This window comes from Aquarana catesbeiana, linkage group LG02 (genome assembly GCF_042186555.1).
Source record: "Aquarana catesbeiana isolate 2022-GZ linkage group LG02, ASM4218655v1, whole genome shotgun sequence".
In the NCBI taxonomy this organism is placed as follows: Eukaryota; Metazoa; Chordata; class Amphibia; order Anura; family Ranidae; genus Aquarana; species Aquarana catesbeiana.
The window spans coordinates 287,395,062-287,413,647 of record NC_133325.1 but is presented as its reverse complement, the minus strand read 5'-3'; the positions used below and the strand labels follow the sequence as shown (position 1 = coordinate 287,413,647).

Here is an 18,586-nt window from a genome sequence, read left to right as displayed (position 1 = left end):
TTCTCCTCATTGACATACCCAGCTTCACTCCCCTTAATTGTATGTGCATAATTTTAAATTTGTTAACTTTAAACCTTACGTAGCACCCTCTAGTAGTGCTAGGTGTGAAACAGGGTTTTTTTCAGTACAGGCACATTTTTGGCAAGCTTGGCTGGTAGCCAAGCTTGCCTCTGTTTTGATTCCTGGGTTGGCAGAAAGCCAGGGAGAGCTGGGTGATTCAAAGGCAGCATCACTGAGACCCCCCCTCCAAAATATGCTGGAATCTTCTGGATGGGAAGGAAGAGAGGTGGAGCTGCCTGGAGTATTCTGAGGGCCCTGTCCAATCCCCAACTAGGATTGGCAGGGGGCAGGCCCCCTCAAATACTCAAGGTCAGCCCAGCGGGGGAGGAGTGGTGATCGGATGAAAGATGGAGATGGAATGTTAGGCTGTCAGGACCATTGAGGGAGCTCCCCAGTCTGGGGGGGTGATCTTGGGCCTGGGCTTGGTGCGGACAGGACCCTCTTACAACCCACAGAGGTGTCCTGACCAGAAGGCACAGGAGGAGCAAGAGAAGACAGCAAGAGAACACTGCTGGGAAAGTCTCCAGAGGTTCCACAGAGGCAGCAAGGGGGGCTGGTGAATGTTCACACAGTCAGGAGAACTGGGGAGACACACCTGAGAGGACTGGGAGAGTGCAGTCTGGGATGGGTGCAGAGCCAGTGAAGTGGACTGTGGTAGCATGGGCAGTGGAGAGACAGCTGCGGCAAGGGGGCTGGCAGGGCCTGGGGATAGGGTGCTGGGATCAGTAGCCACATGGACAGCTAGCACTAGGACTACCACCATTTTTGCTACACCAAAGGGGCCTGCGGTCCCTGCCTGCCTACAAAGGGCATTTGCTAAGGCCTGGCGGGGCCAGTGTCAGGCCTAAAACATTGTGCTAGCTGGTCCTGGAAGTGAGGAATCAAGTGATGTGCTGGGGAGTGATATCAGCGATCAAGTGATGTGCTGGAGAGTGAGATCAGTAATCAAATGATGTGCTGGAGAGTGAGATAAGTAATCAAGTGATGAGTTGGAGAGTGATATCAGCAATCAAGTGATGTGCTGAAGAGTGAGATCAGTAATCAAGTGATGTGTTGGAGAGTGATATCAGCATTCAAGTGATGTGCTGGAGAGTGAGATCAGTAATCAAGTGATGTGCTGGAGAGTGAGATCAGTAATCAAGTGATGTGCTGGAGAGTGAGATCAGTAATCAAGTGATGTGCTGAAGAGTGTGATCAGTAATCAAGTGATGTGCTGGAGCTGGAAGTGAGGAGGTTTTAATACAGACACTGTACATAGTTTGAAGTCCCAATTCTTTATCTTTTTCTTCAAACAAGTGGGCAACCCATAGCTCTCTTATCCCCATCCAAGTTTATTTCCTCCAATAAAACTTAAAAACAAAGTACAAGGACTGCTTTTTGACTGCTGAATGTCTGAAGATTGTGTGCCTGGTTGTACAGGGTGAGAGACAGACCACAACAACCAGCAGCCCCTACGGGAGTACCGCTACACTTATTTGTCATGCACATGCCCAATTAAGCAATGCATCTGGACAAACTTGTAAGTAAGAGATACCTTGTAGGTATTGTCTAATCTGCAAACAAAGAAATAGTAAGTTAATCCTAACCATGGTAACATTTTTAAACAAGGCCTCCCCAAAATTGAACCCTGGGGTACCCCTTCAACAACTCTAGACTATTCATAGGATGAATCTGTATTCTCTACTGTCTGAATGCACACTTTAACACACTTTGCTATCTATTTGCAGGCTAAATTTTCTTATTACACCGAAATTTACACATTAGATTCCTGTGAGGGACCATGCTTTAGAAAAATTCAAATATACTTCAGCCACAGCTACACTTTTCTCTAAGTTTCAGTTTACTTCTATATAAAAAAGAAAGTAGATTTGTTTGATTTGTTTGCAGATACTTTTCCAATTTTATAAATGCCCTTTTCTAATTGATTATCAACAGCAGGGTCATCTTTACTATTCACTTTTATATTACTTTTCACACACAGACACCACCACCTTTTCTATTTACCTTGTCTCTCTAAAAGACATCATAACTAGGAATGTTAACAGCCCAGTCACAAAGGACCAAAGCTCCCAGCTCTCCAATTTAGCTTGCCAGACCTCTGGCATCTGTGAACATACACTTTGATTCATCATTATCTTTTGTATTTATATTTGCAATATAATTTTTGCTGCATCATGACTGCCTTTAATAAAAAAAACATAAAACGTTACACTACTGCAAGATAGCTCCTGTTTCATTCTGAAACAATCGTTTTCCAGATTGGATGATACTGCAGAAAACAGATTACAAGGCATGGGAATAATAAGGAAGGTAATTACCTATTTTTTTTCTTAGAACACAAAATTTCTGCAGTAGCATAACACTGTCAGCACTCCACAACTTTTGAATGCAGTAGCACAACACTGTCAGCTCTCCACAACTTTTAAATGCTATCGGTACACCGACGTCAAATTGTACCAGGCAAATTTCCCTGCCCTAGCTGCTGCACCGCAGAAAGAAGTTCGCTCCCAGCCATCCACATGCCCAGCGGTTGAATGCTAGCTTGGCAAAATTACTAGCACTTCAACTGCTACCTTTTCAGTTGGTAGACTCTGCCCCCTTCCGTGAGTTTGTGGAATGTGCGGTTCCTCAGTGGCAGGTTCCCAAACGCCACTTTTTCTCATGGAAGGCGATTCCGGCTCTCTATCGGCATGTGGAAGGCAATGTCTTGGCCTCGCTGGACAGGGCGGTCAGCAGTAAGGTGCATATTACCACTGAATCATGGTCCAACAGGCATGGACAGGGACGTTACCTAATTTTCACGGCGCACTGGGGACTCTGCTAGCAGCTGGGAAGGATGCAGGACAAGGTGCAGTAGTGTTGGAGGTTGTTCCGCCACCACGCCTCCAAAATGCCACTACTGGTGATTCTGACACACCTCTCTCCTCCACCCCCTCCTCTTCTTCTTCCTCCATGGCCTCTTCCTGTGCTTTGTCCTCGGAACCAGCAGTGCTACGTAGGTGTTCAAGGGGCTACGCAAGTACACAGGCCAAAAGATGCCATGCGGTGCTTGAGCTGGTTGTGCTTAGGGGACAGGAGTCACACTGGGGCAGAGATTCTGTCAGCTCTGCAGGGACAGGGGCAGAGGTGGTTGATGCCACGCCAACTTAAGGCAGGAATGGTGGTTTGTGACAATGGCAGCAACCGCCTCTCCGCCCTCCAACAGGGACAACTGACCCATGTGCTCTGTTTGGCTCACGTCCTTAACTTGGTGGCGCAGCGGTTCTTTGGCAGGTACCCAGGCTTACAGGATGTCCTGAGGCAGGCCAGGAAAGTCTGTGTGCATTTCCGCCAGTCATATAATGCCAGTGCTCGGCTGGCAGACCTCCAAAAGGAATTTAACCTGCCCAAGAACCACCTAATATGTGACATGCCCACCAGGTGGAACTCAACGTTGGCCATGCTGCAGCGGCTGCACACGCAGCAGAGGGTCATCAATGAGTACCTGTGCGACTATGGCACCAGGACAGGGTCAGGGGAGCTTGTTTTTTTTTCCCCCATGCCAGTGGGCCATGATCAGGGATGCATGCACTGTCCTGTCACCATTTGAGGAGGCCACGAGGATGGTGAGCAGTGACAGTGCATGCATCAGTGACACTGTCCCCCTTGTTCACCTGTTGGAGCACACGCTGCATGGAATAATGGACAGGGCACTTGAGGCAGAACAGAGGCAGGAAGAGGAGGACTTCCTTAGCTCTCAAGGCCCCCTTTATCCAGACAATGTTCCTGCATGCCCGCCAATCACACAGGAAGAGGAGGAGGAGGATTGTGACAGCATGGAGGTGGAGCCTGGCACTCAGCATCAGCAGCAGTCTTTAAGGGATCATTTACAGTCCCAAGAAACCCACGGACTTGTACGTAGCTGGGAGAAGGTGGCTGCGGATCATGTCATCCATAGTGACCCAGAGGACTCCAGACCGAATGCCTCAGCAAACCTACGCTGCATGGCCTCCCTGATCCTGCAAAGCCTACGGAAGGATCCTCGTATTTGTGGTATCAAGGAGAGGGATCAATATTAGCTGGCAACCCTCCTTGATCCACGTTACAAGAGTAAGGTGGCAAAACTTATCTTGCCGTCGCAGAGGGAGCAGAGGATGAAACATCTTCGGGAGGCCTTGCAGAAAGATCTGTGCAACGCGTTCCCAAAGACTGGGAGGTTACAAACTCCTGTTCCTGGACAACGTGTTGCCGAGGCTTCAGTCAGTCAAAGAAGGAGCGATGGAGAAGGTGGCTGTCTGACCAATGCGTTCAGACAATTTTTTAGTCAGCAGCCCTAAGGAATGATCGGTTCCAGCAACCATTACCAGCGTCTGTGTTACATGGTGCAGGAATACCTAGGGGCAAGATCTGACTTGGACACCTTTCCCACCGAAAATCCTCTGGGGTACTGGGTCTTGAGGATGGATCACTGGCCAGAGCTTGCACAGTATGCAATTGAGCTACTGGCCTGTCCTGCATCCAGCATTCTTTCGGAACACACATTCAGTGCTGCTGGAGGCTTTGTAACCGATCACAGGGTGCGCCTGTCCACCGACTCGGTCGATCGACTGACCTTCATAAAAATGAATCAGTCTTGGATCACCACCAGATACCAAGCACCTGATGCTGATGTTACCGAATAAATTTTTTTTGAAATGTCAGATCCCTTCAAGACTGCCTATGCTGATGCTGAGTGACTATCCTGTTATGCTGAGTGACTATCCTCTTCCTCCTCAATGATCATGCTAATAGCTTGTAAGAATATTTTTGTTTCTGGGTGCTGCCACCAGTGGCTAAGGCCCAATTTTTCAGCCCCTGTTTAACAGGAGCGTGTAATTACAATTTTTGATGCAATTCTTTGCAGCAGGGCTCATTCCTGCACTCCAACTAGAGTATCTGTGAGGGGTTGCAGTGTTGTGGCACCAGCACCAGTGCCTAAGGCCAATTCTTCAGCCCCTGTTTAACAGGAGCGTGTAATTACAATTTTTGATTCAATTCTTTGCAGCAGGGCTCATTCCTGCGCTCCAACTAGAATATCTGTGAGGGGTTGTAGTGTTGTGGCACCAGTGCCTAAGACCCAATTTTTCAGCCCCTGTTTAACAGGGGCGTGTAATTACAATATTTGCTGCAATTCTTTGCAGCAGGGCTCGTTCCTATGCTCCAACTAGAGTATCTGTGAAGGATTGCAGTGTTGTGGCACCAGTGCCTAAGGCCCAATTTTTCAGCCCCTGTTTAACAGGGGCTTGTAATTACAATTTTTGATGCAATTCTTTGCAGCAGGGCTCGTTCCTGCGTTCCAACTAGAGTATCTGTGAGGGGTTGCAGTGTTGTGGCACCAGTGCCTAAGGCCCAATTTTTCTGTCCCTGTTCAACAGCGACATGTAATTACAATTCTTGATCTAATATTTCACAGCAGGGCCCGTTCCAGCGCCCACCAAGAGTAACTGTGAGGACTTACAGTGTTGTGGCACCAGAAAAACCACCACCACCACCACCAAAGGCCCAATTTTTCTGTCCCTGTTTAACAGGTGCATGTAATTACAATTCTTGATCTAATATTTCACAGCAGGGCCCGTTCCAGCGCCCACCAAGAGTAACTGTGAGGACTTACAGTGTTGTGGCACCAGCACCACCACCACCACCACCAAAGGCCCAATTTTTCTGCCCCTGTTCAACAGGTGCATGTAATTACAATTCTTGATCTAATATTTCACAGAAGGGCCCGTTGCAGCGCCCACCAAGAGTAACTGTGAGGACTTACAGTGTTGTGACACCAGCACCACCACCATCACCAAAGGCCCAATTTTTCTGCCCCTGTTCAACAGGGGCATGTAATTACAATTCTTGATCTAATATTTCACAGCAGGGCCCCGTGAGGGCTTACAGTGTTGTGGCAACACCAACACCTAAGGCCACAATTTCTGCAGAGTATGTAGGGCAGGCCCCTACTTTCAAACATCCAACTTACAAACGGCTCCTACTTGCAAACGGAAGGAGACAACAGGAAGTGAGATGAAATATACCCCTAGGAAGGGAAATTCTCTCCTGTAAGAGTTAACATGGGAAAAACGTTTCTCCTTTCCACTGATGCTTAATCACCAATCCTTGTTTCACTAAAAACCACAAATTTTCTAAAAACATTTGTCATTGTGACAGAAAGTGAGGTGAAATCTTCTGAAGAGGAGCACAGACAGCAAAACAAATGTCACAGGGGTGATAACCCTTCCCTATGTTTTCCAAAAAGCTTAAAAATAGATTTTTTGGCTGGAGCTACACTTTAAAAATGTACCAGTTCAAAATTACAAACAGATTCTACTTAACAACAAACCTACAGTCCCTGTCTTGTTTGCACCGCCTGTATACTGCTGTTCAGAGTATATAGGGCCTGGGGGTGGGGACATTTGGGTGCGGGGTTCACCTTAATATCCATACAAGACCCAAAGGGCCTGGTAATGGACGGGGAGGTACCCATGCCGTTTGTCTCACTGATTTTCATCCATATTGTCGGGACCCGACATTACATTAAAGCCGCAAGCAGTTTTAAATGACTTTCATTCTTTTAAAAATGTCAGTTTGTGCAGGGACTGTTCTAAGCACGAGAAACATGAGCCACTTTACAGGCATACTATAGACACCCCCCCAGGTATGATATTTAAAGGAATATTTCACATTTTTTTCACTTTAGGCATCATTAAAATCACTGCTCCCGAAAAAACGGCTGTTTTTGAAACTTTTATTTGCATTGATACATGTCCCCTGGGGCAGGACCCGGGTCCCCAAGCCCTTTTTAGGACAATACCATGCAAATTAGCCCTTAAAATTAGCACTTTTGATTTTGAACGTTCGAGTCCCATAGACTTTAATGGGGTTCTAACGTTCGTGTGAAGTTTCAATCTGTTTGCAGGTTCTGGTGCGAACCGAACCGGGGGGTGTTCGGCTCATCCCTAGTGCCAAATGTGGCACCGGAGGGGGGGAGGTGTACAACGAGCGGAAGTTCCACTTTTGTGTGGAACTCTGCTTTAGGTAAAAAACCTTTCACCTTTAAAACCACTTTAACTGCATTTACACTATATACTATAATTTAGGTTCATACATTAGAAATTTCTGATATATCTATATAAAAAGATTTATGATTTGTGACTTTGTTTTATACTTGAATTGTAAACTGTGCAGATAGAGGCACATCTTCCAGCCATATCACAACAAGGTTGATTGTTTTACTTATGGTTACAGGTGGTCATTTATGTGTTGCATGCTACAGAACACACTAATAATACCTTACCCAGATGTTAATATGTTTTTGAGATTTAATGAAGATGTCCTTATATCAAGGTATGATAGGCAATTTTTACTTAGATGTAGCGCTTTCATGTTCTGAGGAGGTTGGTATTTTTGAGTATAAACATACAGTACTGAGAGACCTCTTTCTGCAGCTTTGCAATCCTCTTTAAGCCTGGGTTCCCACTATCTTTACAAGCGGATCCAAGCAGGGGTCTGGTGCATTCCTATTCACCATTTCAGGTCCGATTTCAAGAAATTTTGGCTGAATTCGGAGCTAAAATGGACAAAAGACGCACAGGGCTCCTTTGCAAATTTGCACCGGAGCCGCAGCGGAGATATGTGAACCGGCTCCATAAAGAGCCGGTCACAATCACCTGCTATTGCTAATTGGATTCGGGCAACCGGCATCCAATTAGCCATAGTATGAACACAACCTAAAAGTCTTCTTGCACTACCAGGAAAGTAGAAGCCAAACAACATTGGAAAAATAACTGGCATGAAGCATACAGATTAGAGCCAGTGACACAGCTGGTATATTTTGTTTATTTATACTTTTATTTCCTAACATGCTTTAGATAAAACACAATGGGTGAGATTTACTAAAACAGGTGCACACAGAATCTGGTGCAGCTGTGCATAGTAACCAATTAGCGTCTAGATTTTATTGTTAAAGCTTAATTGAACAAGCTGAAATTAGAAGCTGATTGGTTAGCATACACAGCTGCACAAGACTCTGCATGCACTAGTTTAGTAAATCTCCCCCAAAGTCTGAATCTGATTGGCTGACATGGTAAACACATTAGGAAAATTAAAAATCAGACCTAATATTAAAAGTTTACATTTTTCTTTTCAAAATGTGTTGTATGAGTTATGCCCCCAAAAACAGGCTTCTAGAGGCTCTCTAGAAAAAATGTGATAAGTTATCCTCATCTTTTTCATGCTAATAATTCTGACTGAAAAAAATCACTTAGGCTCTGTTCACATCTAGCAATGGCAGAGCGTCATGGTTTTAGCGCATTTTTAAATACACATTTTTTAATGCATTTTTGAAGTAGCGTCATTCATTTGCAAGGGCTGTCCTTCCAAAAGACGCACCGAAGTAACTCCTGTAACTTATTTGGAGCTGACATTTTGGAAAGAGTGTTTTGTGCGGATTTTGTCATGCAACAAAATGCCTGTTTCTTTTGTGTGTTTGGGGTGCTATTAACAATAACAGCACCCAAATGCATGCTGTGTGTTTTGCCAGGAGTTTACCACATTCCAGAATTGTGGGCAGAAACACCCAGATTTGAACTGGGCCTTAGACCCCATTTTAGGTATAAACCCAAGACAAACATTGACAATTTCATGAGCCTAATATTTTTGCTGCAAATCTCTCAAAATTCAAAAAAATTTAAAATAACACAGTTATTCAATTATTCAATTAAAGTGAACCTTATTTTTTTTTTTTAAATAAGATATGCCATGTTATGGGGGACATCTAGAAATGTTATTTTGCCCAAGCAGTACCTCATAAAATATACCTGTTCTCTCATCCAGAAAAATAGCAATGCATTCACTGACATGTGAGTGTGCCTTGGAACACCTGTGCTGTATATCACCTGTGCCTCTCAGGCACAGCTGACTCTGACTACTAGTCACACAAGATTCAGAATGTGATTTGGTGATGTCACTACTGTTCTTCTCTGTCTTCTTTTTACTGATGAGGAGAGGAAGCAAAGCTGTGCCTCTACCAAGATGGTCACCTCCATAGACACAGTGCAGAACAAGGCAATGTGTATCAGTAATGAGAAAAAGATAAGCTACATGGAGACCATAGGCAAAACTGATGACTCTGTGCTCTGCTTGCCTTTTGTGGGAACAGCCTCCACAGTTCAGGTCCCCTTTAAAAAGAACACATTTTTACTATTGTCTCAAAAAATGTAATACACTTCCTGTGCAAATTCAAAGAGAGGTAATTTTTTATCACTGCCTTGGCCCCACTTAGCTTATGTAGCCCTTATGATACCTGTTTTTAAACTTCTATTAAACTTTTCCATACACCAGGGTCTCCAAACTTTCTAAACAAAGGGACACTTTACTGTCCTTCAGACATTAAGGGGGCTGGACTAGGGCCCGTGGAGGTAGAAAATGTCCTATCATTGGTGTCAATGGAAGGAATAGTGGCCTATTGTTGGCATCAGTGGGAGGAATTGTGTCCTTTCGCTGGTGTCAGTGGGAGGAATAGAGGCCCACTGTTGGTATCAATGGAAGGAATTATGTCCCATTATTGGTGTCGATGGAAGGAATTGTGGTCCATTCTTGATATCAATGGAGGGAATTATGTCCCATAATTGGTGTCAGTGGAAGGAATTGTGCTTCATTTTTTTGTGCCAGTGGGAGGAATTGTGCCTTTTTAATGGTGTTAGCTACAGGAATTATGCCTCTTTGCTGGTATCAGTGGATGGAATAGTGCCCCAAGGGCTGGTTAAAGGCAAGCAAAGGGCCACATCTGGCCCCCAGGCCACAGTTTGGAGACAACTGCCATATACCAAACATGTGTACAGGAACACAGTAAAATTCCATATTTTGGGATCAGTACTATTCATTAGCTACACTATATAATGTCCTGTGGCCCTCAGGCTAAGTAATTACTGATATCAGATGTGCACTGACTAGGAAAACTGCTTTGAGTAAAAAGATAAACAAATCCAATTCCAAACACACAGATACTTTTTACAGCCATGGCAGTGATAAACATATTTATTGTGTCATATCACAGTCTCTGTAAACCTACCAGTAAGCTACACTTACAGCCATGATAGTTATATATTTATTTAAAATTAAAATAAGGTATAGTGTTTGTATATTTTTTTTATATATTATATACCTTTTTATTTTAGTCAAGATAATTAAAAATATTGCATATCAGTATTTCTCTATTTCCAGACAGCAGGTGGAGCTCTAGACTCATTTTCACATGCATACCTGTCTATTCTTGGATGCCTGTCATATAGAAAGTTCAAAAACTCATGATGAAAAGCGTTTCTAAAGCTAAAACTTTTATTTCTACCCTAATGCATTCCCTGTATTATGGAAAAAAATGTTTTGCCACTTGCTGCCCCCCCCCCCAACATTAACCTGTCCTGTATCGATCCAGTGCTGTGCCCAGCTGGAGTTCTTCTTCCCTGTCTTTCTCTTCTCACAGGATGTTAATGCAGCAGTGGGAGCCATCGGTCCCTGCTGCTGGCAGTCAAAACCTGTGAGCAGAGAGCAGGGGGCAGGGCAAAACCCGGCTATAGAGCAAGCCTAGAAGTCTAGAGCTAGACTTATTGTTCTCTCTATAATGTTTGCGGAGTTACCTCACATGTGTGGTGAGAACACTGTACATATATGTGCACAGCCTGTGAGCATGAGGGGACAGGGGAGATTTATTTTTTATTTATGTTATTAATTTTTTTTCATTTTTACACTGTCTCTTTAATTTTTTTTCACTTTTATGGCTTTCACAAGAAATGCAAACATCCCTTGTGATAGCAATAAAGCATGACAGGTCCTCTTTATGGAGACATCTGGGGTCCCAATAAGACCCCAGATCTCTCCTCTACCCTTGAAAACATGAGATAAAAAAAAAACAAAAAAAAACATTGATCTCATGCTTTAAAAAAAGGGCTGTGTTTACATTTATTATAAGAATTATATAAAGGAAGAATACTCTGCATGTGTAAAAACATAAAAATAAATAGTGTCAATCACCACCATTACAGTGTAAATTGTCCGGCAGCACCACAAAAGTGAGATATAATCAGGATAAACAAAATGTAGAAAAAAAATATGCACTAAACCCTTTATAATAAAGGGTCCAGGCTCTCTTGTAAGAGTCTATATTGCCTGTGATGACGATGCACACATGAGGTGGAGGTTTTTTTGGATTCAACTACTTATCACGGATTTGTGTTTTCTACAGTTGGATTTTAATAACCAAATATGAGATTTTTGTTTAGCGCATAATTTTTTTCTACACTGTGCTTACATTTGCCCTAACCAATAGTGAGGAAATGCATGGCAGCTGCAGCCACGACCCTGGTAGAACCACTTGAACACAATCACGCATATAGTCAGATCACGCATATATACGTGATTGTGCGGCAAGTATTAAAGCAAGTGAAGCTGTTTTTCGAAAAATACTCCAGAATTATGTTGTCAGTTATAACACACATTGAGGATAATTTACCAAAGGCTTTGGAAATGTTTAGATAATAAATTGAGTTAAGATTCACTTAAATTATCCAATTGTGTGAAAAGAAAATCCCTGTGTACTTATTTCATCGGTACATGATTGTATAATTGCAGTGAATCTTTACGCAATTTATTGGGTGAACATTCTCAAATCATATGGTAAATCATTCTCAGAGTATACAGCAAAGCTCTCCTTTAAGTATCAACAGAGACAAAATACACTTTTTTTTTTCTAGACACACCATGAAAGAAAAAATGTAAAATGCTATCATCAAAAAACAACAGAAACAGGCATTACTAATGTCAAAAACCAAGGATGTCATCTCTGTACTCATTTTAACAAGATATTGGCATACCATCTGCTTGTCTACACACAGCATCTGACAAGAAGCAGCTCATAAATATAGAGCATGGGCCAATTGCTCAGAAGATGAACCTAATTTATTCTGTTTTAACAATTTAACTAGCTGGAACAACCTGTGACTTAGCTGGACAGCGGCCAAAACATTTATTTCAATGAAATTGTAGCCATGGAATCAAATTAAATGGTAGATAGTTCTTGTGTGCATTCAGCATTTAGACTTTTAACACTACACAAATCACTAAAACAATTCCCTTCAATAGTATACATTATGTAGACAATAATTTTACAAAATATGAAAATTTTAAGCATTGCTAGATGAAGCTGATGTATGTAAACCAATAATTTTGCAAAGTGTGATCTCTCTATACATGGCTAAGTGTCAAATATGAACTTTATTGTAAATGTGTATACTTTTACTGAGTAGCCTTAATACATACTGCAGTATTATATGGGTCCCAGCATATTACCATGTCTGAAATTCCAGTATTCAAAATGAACAGCCTCTTGTTTTGATTGACAGAACAGGACACAAGAGGCAAGTAGACCAATTTACCGTACATTTTGAAATTCTTAGAAACTGAAAAAATGTACATTGCCTTTTTACAAATTTAGTATTTACATGCAGGGCACAATAAGATGCAAGTAGTGTGACCTCTTCAAGCGCTGATGATGGAAATTTAACTATTTCCTTTTAAGTAAAGAAGAAAGAACATGGCTAAGGCCTTATAGGCTTAAACGCGTCAACTGTTCTCATTTGCGTTTGGTCACTGTGGCTTGACAATAAATACAACATATTTTAAGAGCAATCAGCGGAGTGTGGATCATCTTTTCCTCACTCCTGATTATCCTCCAGTGTTCTATTTATGCGTTCATGTATCCTGCCCACCTAATAGAGACATGACCAAGCAGGCCCAGTGGTACTCTTCCTGCCTGGTTGAGCTGCCAGGTTGTCCATTATAGAGCTTGTTAGCCTATAAGTGTAAGTATGATATCCTAACCTGTTCTGCTATAAGATGTAAAGTACTTACACTAACCCAAATGTTATTTTTTAGATTTATGTTGGAGAACATTGAGAATATACAGGATCAATCTTGTGCAATTTAATGGTTGAACAATGTCAAGGATTTAGCAATCCCAAAGAGAGGAATGATCTAGTTATAAAACCTTCAGACAAAAGAGGTGCTATCATGTTTGAGTTTCGTAAAATAGTCCATCCTTGTGACACCTTCATTATAGCCTACCAAAAACTCATAAAAATGTGCTGGATCCATTGGGTCATCCTATAGATCCAGGCATTAATTGCCTGATCCAGAATGTGAGTAGGACTGTGAAGGACTACCTGTGCCCTATGTGGATGACTCCTGTCCTAAATAAAAAGATACCATTCATGTTTTGACTATTCTGGATAGCTTGCACATCTTTCCCGAAGCTATATTATTATAGAATGATGTTGAAACATTCTATTTGACCATCCCCCATGCTCTGGCATTAAATGCAATTGCCTCTTCTATCAATGAATTAAGTCTTGATCTGCACAAACATAATGGTTTTATGTTGTGGTTAATTAAGTTCATCTTCACTCACAATGTTTTGTCAACAGCTCCCATTACCACCAGGTGCAGGGGGTGGGGATCGGGACTATGTGGCCCCATCATATGTGAGTGTGTACCCAGGGGTTGGGAGTGTTAACTCATTTCCAAAAGGAATTATTGGAGTGCTTGTGCCTGGCATGGGTACTCCTTTTTGTCTTAAGGTTCTTTACTGGTAACTGTAATTTCCAGATATAGCTAAGAAAATTGTTAGGGATTTTGGCTAGTGTAGGGACTGGTTAGAACCTCTTTCGGGGAATAACTTCACTTAATTTCCTGTCCAGAGAATAAAACAAGAAGAGAGAAAAAGAAACCCTCTTGGGTGTTTTCTTTTCTTTCTCACCTACTGTTGCTATGAAAACTGTACAATTCGGATTTCCCATCATTTTCTGTCTCAGTGGCAATGATCACAGGGACAAATAGATAGAGTGAATCTCCCCAGTGGGGACCCAAACAGCAATAAAAACCTGACATACATGTTAAGAAGCCTGAGACTCCAATATTACTTCATCACTTAGAGAATGTTTAACATATTGACACTAACTAATAAGACTTCTCATAGGGCTAAAACAATGGTTGAAAAAGGTAGGGTGGTATTACATAAATGTTTGAACAAGAAATCTAGTTAAGAGTATTGTCAGAAGAATCACCCCATACAGCTAGTATCAGCTGTTTTCCTTTAGATAAATTAATATTTTCACATATCAATATTTTCACTTTGCAAATGTAGAAGGATTGTACACATTGGCCTTGCACATTTCTAGTACCTGAACGCACAATTTTTGATGTTATCTGGCAACCTTGCATGTATATTGTTTACAAGTTTGGTCTGGTTGACCATGGCCAGCCAACTCTGTATGCATACCTCCCAACTTTTTGAGATGGGAACAAGGGACATCTTGTCTATAAATATGTTGGCATAGGACCCACCCCCTGCCATGCCTCCTTAAAGGAGAATTAAAAAAAAAAAAGATTAGTTAAACCCACAAGTTTTTTTTGTTTTTTTACCACTACTATTCCTTACTGGCTGAAATTTACAAATGCAGCCATTTAGAAATTGGGTAAAAGGTTTAGCACTGGGAAACACTTTTTGAAAAATAAATAGTGCATTTTATATACAACTATATAGATATGACCAAAATGAGGGACAAATGAGGAGGAAAGAGGGAGAGAGGGACTTTGCTCCAAATTAGGGGCAGTCCCTCTAATTCAGGGACAGTTGGGAGCTATGTGAATGGGAGGATGTTGTAAAAATTAATGAATCTAGATATGCAAACAAAATAATAAAACTGTTCACAATGATTGAGACAACGGCCTCCTAATAACATGCAGAATTGTTATGTTTGTAATAAACAAGATATAGATTGTGCATATTTTACATATAAATGTGATTTACTTTCAAGTATATAGAGTGGCATGTACTTAAGAAAGATGTTTAAAAGAAACAGTGGCTCTGTGCAGCTGGGGGGATGGGCCTATGCAAATGCCTGATTTCATAAAATTTATATTGACATATGATCTTTGGGGATGGCACCTTGCAAGAGCGCATAGCCTCCCTGGCGGTTTTCCCGAGTGTGGCTCGGGGTTAAAATTCAGGACCATTAGCGGTAACCCCGAGCCACACTCGGGATTACATCGCAGGATCCTGGTGTGGCTTTACTTACCTTGTCCCCGGGATCCTGCGATGTCCCCCGCTGTGTCTGCGGGCTCCGTCCTCCTCCGAAGCCTCTCCGTGCCAGGCTCCGTTCCCTGCGAGCGGCGCGCGCACGGGGGCGGAGCCTGGCGGCAAATTCAAAAAAGTGTAAAATCATAACACATACAGTACTGTAATCTTACAGATTACAGTACTGTATGAAATTATTTCACATCCCTTTTGTCCCCAGTGCTTTGTCCTATGCCCTGCATGCAGTTTTATGTTATATATACTGTTCTTTCTGCCTGGAAACTGGAGATTGTCCATAGCAACCAAAAAGTATCCCTTTACTTCAAAAGTGGCTTTCGACCAGCTAGAAAACAGCGATAGTAAATTAGAACACTTGCAGAATTGAGCGATAGTGAATCGTGGGGAAATTTATTTTATTATTATTATTTTTTTTTTTTTAATTATTTATTTTTATTTATTATATTATAATTTATGTTTTTGTGTTTCAAACTTTATCATACCCAGGATATCTACTAGACACTTGTTTGGACAGATTTAAGTGTGTTATTGTTACGAATTACAGACCTACTATATAAAATGCCAAATTTCCATGCAAAATAATTGTACCGCTTTCAGCACCTAAAATCCGAAATAATCATACCGCCAGGGAGGTTAAGGTAAGTGCTTGCATTTTTAATTCCCCTGGTGGCCTGAACCTTCAGTACAGTGTCATGTTAAAACCAACTTAACTTATAAAGAAACAACTATTTCCATGTATTTCATGAATACTTACAAAAAGAAGTAGAAGAACAATATCAGGGTTGTCACACGCACAAGCAACATGCATGGGAGTCCAGAAATCCTCATCCTGGTGATTTACATTAACTCCTCGGTCAATGAGAATTTCTGCTGCAAAGGCATTATCATACCGTGCACACTGCAAAAGAAAGGGATAAAATCTCATGGCTGGAAAGGAATATTTACATAATACACTTCAAGGGTTGCCTTCACAGCGCAGAGCTATAATTGACCATGTGCGGAAAGTCACGAAGGAAATGGAGGAAGATAATATACAATTTAAGACAATTACACACACTTACAACTAGATGAGGATGACTTGGAAGCAGGCTAGACATTATTTAGTATGAAGGGGTCAAAATAAAATTATGCCGTATTTCAAATAGCATGCTAATGCTTGTATATGTTAGCAAATTTGTGAAAAAAATGCAGATGCCTGAAAGCAAAATAATATGCAGTAATGCAGTTCCTTAGAACAAAGCATTTCTTTGATAAGTAGTAGGGCATAATAAATGTAAGCTGGCGAGCAAACAAGGAATAGCTCCCCACTTTCAAAGCAGGATGAAGAAAAACTGATGAAATAGCATGGCACATATAATATTTCAATGCTAGACAGCAGTTAAATGGTGCTATGAGACAGATCAATTGATCTGATTAGTTAAGAAACCAACATATATATATTTTTCACATGTTCTCCTGCCCAGTATGTGATTTTTCTTCTCTTCCATACAACTCTGATATATTTGTACTAAAAAAAAAAACACACAATCATCTCTTGGTCAACAGTAAGCCTAATGGGGCGTACACACGGTCGGACTTTTCAGCTACAAAAGTCCGACGGATGCCGACGGACCAAATCCAGCGGACAATCCGATCGTGTGTGGGCTTCCCCAGACTTTCAGCGGACTTTTCCAGTCGCAAATCTGACGGACTTTAGATTTGGAACATGCTTCAAATCTTTACGTCGTAACTCCGCCAGACCCAGAAATCCGCTCGACTGAATGCTAGTCTGATGGACAAAAACCCACGCTAGGGCAGCTATTGGCTACTGGCTATCAACCTCCTTATTTTAGTCCGGTGTACGTCATCACGTACAAATCTGGCGGACTTTTGTGTGATCGTATGTAGGCAAGTCCGTTCGTTAGAAAGTCCACCGCAAGTCCGCCAAAAGTCCGTCGAAAGTTTGTCGGATGGGCTGTCAGACTTTTGTAGTTGAAAAGTCCGACCGTGTGTACACCCCATAAGAGTAAATTTTAGTCAAGATTTAAACTTTTTAACCGTCCATAAAAATAAAATGTAGCTTCCTAATTATACATATAGCCTAACCTTTTTTCATATTCGGGCAGAAAATGTGAAACGAAAATGTATCAACATGACCCTTGTAATAAATAATAAGGACCTTCAGGTGGCTGCACAGTGCCCTTGTATTTACCAAAACTCTGGGACTTCTACTATCCAATGTCAATAAATCACCGATGGTCATAGGTGCTAACCCAGCCCTGAGAAAACAGTACTGGAAGTTTTTGGTGCATCATTTCAACTCTGAAACCTAATCTATAAAGATTTTAATGCTCAGCCTATCTGTAACACTTTAATAAACCTAATCCAGCCATAAAGGTAACCCTTTAAGAAAACCAGTAGGTTAGTCATACTACCATACTACTAAAGACACTGCATAGCAGACACGGTAAGGTGCTCACACATACTGCTACATCACTCTCCCAGCAGCCCAAATCTGCTGTCACAACCTCCCTGCACATGCCATGCCCGGGACTTGAGTAGTTGATGGATAGGTCCTAGTGTTGCCAACTGAAGGTGGTGGATGGGACTTAGTTCTATGATAGTTTAAACTTTCTCAGAAAACTTTCATTGGAATTTGAAATGTTCCAGTGGCTGCAATAAGAGCGCCTGCTACACATGGATAGCCATATTTTATTTTTAGAGGGTCTTTGTAAGACTAAATAAGATGCTATAAATTAACCATTGACTTGACCCTAACATTCAAATTCAAAGGAAAGTATGACTTTTTTAAATTTTTTTTCTTAAACCAATAAAAGAGATTAGCTAGTACAGCTAATATAGTCAACAGGGTTGGTTTACTAAAGGCAAATTGATTGTTCACTGTGTAAGGGAATTTCCCCTTAGCTCAGTAAATATGGTAAAAAGTAACTTTTCAAAGAATACCCAATCACATGCAAAGGAAAAAAATTGAATTTTGCTTGCACATAATTGTAAGATTTAAGTCAGCAGAGTTTCCCCTCATTCACTAAATTACCGTAAAATCCCCTTGCAAAGTGAACAGCCTATTTGCCTTTGGTATATGTGCAGGGCAGGCACTACTGCTAGGCAAACTAGGCAGCTGCCTAGGGGGCACTGCCGCCTAGGGTGCAGCCATGGCCGCTGGTTTCCCTAACATCCCTGATCATTCATAGCTGGAGCCATACCAACCACAACAGCCTTTATTATTACCTCCCCCTGATGTCCAGTACAATGAGATAAGACAGTGTCAGGCATTGTACTGACAGATCCCCCGATCCCTGACATTGTATCCATTGAAGATCTCTCAATCTCAGCCAAACCACTTGTAGAACATCTCTTCTTCCAATCTTCTTCCTG

At 41.8% G+C, this 18,586-nt stretch overlaps 1 protein-coding gene across 5 annotated transcripts in view; it reads right to left on the bottom strand.

Annotated features, from left to right (window-relative positions):
* MYO16 (myosin XVI) overlaps positions 1-18,586 on the bottom strand; it is a 669,347-nt gene that overhangs the window by 452,381 nt on the left and 198,380 nt on the right. For all 5 annotated transcript variants that reach the window (XM_073614485.1, XM_073614486.1, XM_073614487.1 and 2 more), the window contains exon 4: positions 15,966-16,109. In XM_073614485.1, coding sequence (XP_073470586.1) covers positions 15,966-16,109 — 144 coding nt within the window. The remainder of the gene's footprint in view (positions 1-15,965; positions 16,110-18,586) is intronic.